Below are 7,406 nucleotides of genomic sequence, written 5' to 3'. Positions count from 1 at the left end.
TATATATATATATATATATATATATATATGTATATATACAGATATATGTGTATGTGTATGCAGAGAGGGAAGAGAGACAAAGAGAGACAGAGAGGGAGAGAAAGAAAGAAGAGAGAAGAAATGAGAAGAGAAAAACACCGGCACTTGATTGACAACTATATTTTCAGTTTTTGTTTGTTTTTTTTGTGCCCTTTCAACACTCCAAGATCGATAAAACATATACAAGTAACTCTTATATACAACTACTCGCTTCTAGTATTGGAATTAGGCCAAGCTGGGGCACCGCATCACCTTCAAGCATTTCAAGTCGATCATATTGACTCAAGTGTGTATGTCAGTTTCATACAATTTTTTTATCAATATATATTTATCGCATGGGATGATTACGTTTTGACATAAATTACAACAGGTCGTCACACAGTTTTATACAAACACAAATACACACATACATACGTGCATACATACATGCATACATACATACATACATACATACATGTAATGTATACGTATTTATGGTACCAATCGATCTCAGATGGAACCAAAGAAACCAGGCTTCCATTGGTTTTTTCAACTTGCTGGTACATAAGTATGTTCTGTTCATTTGTTTTTTTTTTTCATATCAAAATGTCACTTAGTCATCCAATAAATATAGACTGATATACATGTTCACTGATCTGAAATACGTAACTGAGTCGGTATTAACAAGTTAAAGCCTTTGACTGCGGTACCCCAGTCTGGGCATACACCAATAACTCAAACCAATAGAAGTGTAACTTGGGTGTAAATTTAATACACAACGGAAGGATGAAAGGGGTAAAAGTGAAATACAAATGTCAACTATCTCTGCTCCCTCCCTCTCATGTATATATATATATATATATATATATATATATATATATATATACATAGTTAATTTTTTAGATGTTTCTCTAGACCTGAACTCCTGTTATAAACCTTAACATAGGTGCAACGAGAAACATTCTTGTATACATAAACAGTCTTGTAATCTTCACACCTGTACAATTTAAAATCCTGATAGCTGAATCTCTCTTCCTCTAAGAAATTTTCGAGAAGGCAGCCCCATACTACATAATGCTCAGCCAATGGTGGCTTTAACGATAAATTAATATACAACCCTTGTAATATAATCGGAATAATAATAATAATAATAATAATAATCATATTAGACCTAAAAAGAGACATAGGAAGGCCCCCTCGTTTCCCTTAATGTAAAAACTAATATAGGTAAAAGATTCCTGTCACTCCTAGACTAAGATTTTCCAGGAAATCAAAGGTACAGGAAAATATTTAACAGGCGCTCAGTGAAATCATCATGTAGATACTGCCCCAATATGAAAAGCGTCATTGCACGAGAACAGTACTACAAACCCACTCCCAGTTGTAACTGTTGAAACCCAGGAACCTGTCCACTCGACCAGGGATGTATGATTGAATCCGTCGTATATGAAGCAGAAGTTACAGCAACCCTAGATGATATCAAAAATTCGGTATCGGATTTGAAGCTGAACGCCACACCACATAAGATAAAGTGGAAATTAAGATGTTACTACTTTGTCATCTACTTCTACCGCAATGTTTTGTAAGGCTTCACAATGGAATTTTTTTATCCTTTTATTATTTTACTTGTTTCAGTCATTTGACTGCGGCCATGCTGGAGTAGCGCCTTGAAGGAATTTTAGTCGTACATTCAACCTCAAGACTTATTTCTTAAGCCTAGTACTTATTTTATCGGTCGCTTTTGCCGAGATGCAAAGTTAGATGGGTCATAAACTCACTAACACCTGTTGTCAAGCGATGATTGGGGGGGGGACAAACACAGACGCAAAGACACACAAACATAGATAGATACATACATAAATACATACATGATATATATACGAAAGGATTCTTTCAGGTTCCGTCTACCAATTCCACTCACAAGGCTTGGGTTGACCCGAGGCTATAGTAGAAGATACTTGCTGGAGGTGCCAGGCAGCGGGACTGAACCCGGAGCCATGTAGTTAGGAAGCAATCTTTTTACCACACAGCCAAACCTGCGCCTAAACTTGGTTTAGTAATTTAAAGAAAAAATATTCTGCTGTGGTTTAGCACCGTGATCTGCTGCAGTTCCTCGGTATTTCGCATAGGCGAAGGACTGAAAAATGTATTACTTATCCATGTTGTTCCATCATTACACTCACATCCACTAATCTATGTTAACTGATAGGAGTTGAATCATAACTTTCGTGGAGGGAGAAGTCATAAAGGTGGAAATTGAATTCAATTCCTGCTTGACATAAGGGTCAATAAAGTACTTTTTCTCTTCTTCTTCCCTTTGAAGCACAAACTTCACTGATCCGTACTGTTTCCTTTTTCCGATTTTTTTTTATTGTTACACCCGCACCCACATTTTTTCAGGCACTTTTTTTTTTTTTTACTTACGCAGCGAAAAATGGTTTTGTTTCTTCTTATTATTTATGCATCTCTAAATGCCTCATATTCTCATAGAATCGTTGATTTTGTCCTCGGTATTCACTGCCACGCGAGCTCTTTCTACGTAAGTCATAACCGGTTCTACATGCTCATTCTTCAAGAACGAGTGTTAAGCACCGATGCTATGGCTTTACAAATGAGTAATATTTCTTGGCACTGCTTCTTTTTCCATGGCGTTTGCTGTTGTGTTCTTTATTGTTTGTTTTTGTCGCTGTTATAGATACTGCTGTTCCTGTTGTTTTCTGTTGTGAGTGATACGATTACTGCTTCAATTCTCAACCAATTTTTGTTGTCGTTTTTTGATGTTTACATTTCTAACTTTTCTATCCTCTGTAATATTATTTTTTTCTTGTTTCTGTTGTTGTTGACACCATTGTTGTTGTTCCTGTTGTTGGTGGTGATGACATTGTTGCTGTTGTTATTGTTCATACCAGTATCGCTCTCCGCCTCATTCTATTAACCGTGGTTAATATCGATTCGTAATGTATTTTATTTCTCACGAAAATGATTTATTTTATTCAAAAATATTCGTAAAGATTAACATTTTTTTTGCTTTGATAAGAGACATTTTTCACGATAGACACCGACTTAAGGGACTTAAGCTTTCACAGCCCTATGGTTGATCCTCATTAATCTTCCCTCTTCAGACACCAGCCTTGTCGATGTTGTTACTAAATGTTGGTCAATACATTCCAAAGCGTGGTGGGATAAATAAGTGTGAATTTTATGAATTACAGAGATATTCAGACTCTGTAAACCCATTTTCCACTCGTAAAACTCAAGCAATCATTATGGAGAAATATCTAACTGTCGTTGCTGGAAAATTTCTGTATAAAGGTTTAAAAGTACAGTGTCGATATTCACGACCAGAGAAGCTGTTGTTGTTGCTGCTGCTCACTCTACTACTACTACTACTACTACTACTACTACTACTACTACTACTACTACTACTACTACTGATACTACTACTATTGGTTTCAAATTTTGGCACAAGGCCAGCAATTTTATCGAACCCATACGGATGAAAGGCAAAGTCGACCGAGGCGGAATTTGAAGTCACCTGGCGGGCTAACGAATCTGCCAGCTCGCTGCCTTGATAATAACCGTTGTTGTTGTTGTTGCTGTTGTTGTTGTTGTTGTTGTTGTTGTTGTTGTTGTTTCGTTAATACGCAGGGCAAAATAATAATAATAACGAAATAATCTTACATATTTTGAGAGAGTGTAGCAAGTTGACCCAAAATCACCACAAAAGGAGGCACGATTACCTGGATAAATTCGTCGACTGGAGGCTGTGGGAAAAGTACGGCCTGAACAGAGCATGGAAATGGTGCGAACATGAACTAGAAAGTGTCACTGAGAACAAAGAGTATAAGATACTATGGGATTCTACAATCCAATGTAACACCCTAATCTATGCTCAGAGACAAGATATTGTGGTAGATAAAAGTAAATTGGAAACCCAGATCATAGATATTGCAATACTTGGGGATGCACACATAAGTGACAAAGAACTAGAACAGATTGAAAAATACAGACTACTAAAAGACGAAATGTGGACTCTGAGGAGAGTGCCTGTCATTTCAGTAATTCTAGGGTTACTCGGAGTACTAACTACCAAGTTCGAGAAATATGTCAGAGAAATCAGAATTGATATGAGTACAGAGCAAGCCCCCAAAACCGCTCTGCTAGGGAAAGCTATGATTTTGAGATTGGTACTTGGATGTTGAATGTTTCCCACGATAATTAACAACCAAGTATCAAAGCTTATAATGTGTGGACAGAGACCCTGTGAGACCTCTTACAGCAGGTTGCTCTCCGCTCTCACAAAATCTACCAGAAAAAACAGGACCAAGCTTTCTGAGAAGTAAAATAACAATAATAATAATAATAGACGATAAGGAGAGCGCGATGCGATTGTAATAGATTGTTTATTGATTTGTACGATATTTCGATAGCTCGTCTGTTTTCTTCATGTTCAAAATGTACAATGAAGAAACAAAGAAATTCAAAAATGCAAACGAAGAAATTCACATCATCAATCTTCAAATTTGCAGCTGGCAAAGGGAAAAAGAAAGAAAAAAGAAAAGAGAAAAGAAACAAGGAATATTTAGTCGAACAGTTTTGTATAAATGTGATGAAACTGTCCTGTCATTTTATTCATTCGTCCATGGCGTGATGTTTAGTAACTCACAAACTGAGCCGCAGGAGTGCACTTTCATCTGCATGCGCATTGTGAACTGGGGCGTTGTCTTGGAGGAGGCGGACTTCTTTGGTCAGCATGCCACGCCTCTCTACTTTGATGGCGTCCCGCAATTTCTGCAGCAGAAAAGCATAATATTACCAGTTAATTGTGCTGCCCTTTGATAGAAAATCCATCATCACTACTCCGTGCTGGTCCCAAAAGTCTGTGAGCATCACCTTGCCTGCTGAAGGTTGGACACGAGCCTTCTTTGGAGGTGGTGAGTTATCATGCTTCCATTGCTTCGATTAACTTTAGTCTCAGGATCATAGTGATGGACCCATGTTTCATCCTGTGTGATAAGTCTCCCGAAAAAGTCCCCCTCGTTTGTTTTCTTGGCATATTGCCGAAAGAATCTGGGAGCAATGGTCGTGAATGACTTTTTTCCACGGACCCTACACTTATCTTCACTTCTTGGGCTAGTTGCCAGATAGTTATGCGGCGATCCTCCAAAATGGTGGCTTCCACTTTATGGTTGGTGTCGTCATCAATGACGGAATATGGTCGTCCAGGAATAGGAGCAGTTTCCACCGATGTCCGATCACATTTGAACTGGTGACGCCAGTGCTCCACTACGTCGTATGATGGTGCATCGTCACCATAAACTTCTTTCGTCTCTTCGAAAGTCTCATTTGGTGTACGACCTTTCAAGTATAAGAACCTGATCAATGATCTGCATCCAACTGTTTCCATTATAACGCTGGACACAATGCTGATTGGCGTTTCGTCTCTCTTTACGTTTCGAGTTCAAATTTCGACGACGTCGACTTTGCCTTTCTCCATTTCGGAGTCTATAAAATAAGTTCCAGTTAAGCATTGGGTTGATGAAATCGACTTGCCCCGTCTCCTAAAAGTTCATGTCCTTGTGCTTAAAGTAGAAAGGATAATTATTGAAGGGGGTCAAAGTGGTGAACTGGCGGAATCGTTAGCCGGACAAAATGTTTAGCGGCATTTCGACCAACTTTTCTCCTATTATTCCAGTTAGAAGCTTCCACATCATAGGTAAACAAGCAATCGAACGAGAGTTACTGGACTTCGTTGGGATCAGCACTCTTCTTCCTTTGGCTATCCATTTTGGTACAATTCCTTATTGTACACAGCCTTGCAGGAACTTTCATAGCCTAGGGTGTAAATTCGTCAATTCCTTGAATAAAAAACCTTGCTGCAGGTCCAGGCCGGACGCCTTCGAATTTCATATCTTACCAGCTCCTGCTTGAATATTTTCCAACGTGATTGTAATAATCTCATCTATCTCCATGTCACGGAATTCTTTTTCCTCATCATGAAGTCAGGATGCCACGTTTTTGTGTTTGATATCTTTTGACCAGATCTTGCTCAACAACGAAGTTGATTCTGTGGGATCAGATAAGTCTGCCTCTTCCTTATCATCATCATCATCATCATCATCATCATCATCATCATCATCATCATCATCATCATCATCATCATCATCATCATCACCATCATCATCATCATCATCATCATCATCATCATCATCATCATCATCGTCATCATCATCATCATCATCATCATCATCATCATCATCACCATCATCATCATCATCATCATCATCATCATCATCATCATCATCATCATCATCATCATCATCATCATCATCATCACCATCATCATCATCATCATCATCATCATCATCATCATCATCATCATCATCATCATCATCATCATCATCAGGGCAGTGAGCTGGCAGAATCGTAGTACGCCGGGAATAATTTCCACCGAGGTCGACTTAGCCTTTCATTCTTTCGGGGTCGATAAAATAAGTACCAGTGAAACACTGGGGTCGATGCAATCGACTAGTACACTTCCCACAAATTTCAGGCCATGTGCCTATAGTAGAAATGATTATTATTATTATTATTATTATTATTATTATTATTATTATTATTATTATTATTATTATTATTATTATTATTATTATTATTATTATTATTATTATTATTATTATTATTATTATTATTATTATCATCATTGCCTTTGCACAGCTTCTAACGCTGGAGATGTACTACGGTGTTAGCTGTTCACTACCAGTGAACTAAGGTAATACCTCTTATTTTTCGAGCATCTTCTGGAGTAGTCGAGCAGTTCCAAGCAATGCTGTTTTCTGCAAGTGCTCCACCCTTATTGCAGCCCCTATTTGTACCACGTACTTCTCGAGATTTTTTTGCTCACTGTTCCCAGAGCTCCGACAATTACTGGTACGACTGCTACCATTTTCATCGACCACAACCGCTTAACTTCCCACGCTAACCTGTCATATCTCTCAACTCTTCTTTCTTCCTTATCTACGATCCAGCATAGTTTGTTTTCTTTCTCAATTAAGACTATGTCCGGCTTCCTATTCTCTATCTCATGGTCGCACTGAATCATAAAATCCCATAGGATCTTGCATTATTATTATTATTATTGTTCAGTAGTTTTATTTTTATAACGTGCTTTCACTTCACTACCGAGCGCAGCTCTGTGTGCCTTGGGTATGTGCTGTGGTTTGCTGTGGTGCTCTTATGTTTACTGTATTGAAAGTGTTTTGCGTAGAATGTGTGCAGTACCCAGTAGTGCAATTTTCTGTATGTTATATATATTTGTAAGTCCTGGTGTTTTTGTTATGTATTTGTCTGAATATTTTTTTATTATACCTAAGGCACCTACTATGATA

The 7,406-nt window shown here is 38.0% G+C and overlaps 1 protein-coding gene across 1 annotated transcript; it reads right to left on the bottom strand.

The window, feature by feature from the left end:
* Positions 1-4,528: 4,528 nt before the first annotated feature.
* On the bottom strand, positions 4,529-5,425 carry LOC106884389 (protein GVQW3-like). The gene is made up of 2 exons (XM_052968107.1): positions 5,127-5,425; positions 4,529-4,547 (listed from the first exon to the last, which is right to left on the bottom strand). Exons 1-2 carry the CDS (start codon positions 5,423-5,425, stop codon positions 4,529-4,531), a joined length of 318 nt encoding a protein of 105 aa, XP_052824067.1.
* Between the last annotated feature and the right edge of the window lie 1,981 nt (positions 5,426-7,406).

The sequence above is a fragment of the Octopus bimaculoides genome, chromosome 5 (assembly GCF_001194135.2).
Source record: "Octopus bimaculoides isolate UCB-OBI-ISO-001 chromosome 5, ASM119413v2, whole genome shotgun sequence".
Lineage (NCBI taxonomy): Eukaryota > Metazoa > Mollusca > Cephalopoda > Octopoda > Octopodidae > Octopus > Octopus bimaculoides.
This window is presented reverse-complemented; position numbering and strand designations above follow the sequence as displayed.

Coding starts and splice junctions, on each gene's coding strand:
- LOC106884389 (XM_052968107.1), bottom strand. CDS start 5,425: ATGGAAACAGTTGGATGCAGATCATTGATCAGGTTCTTATACTTGAAA.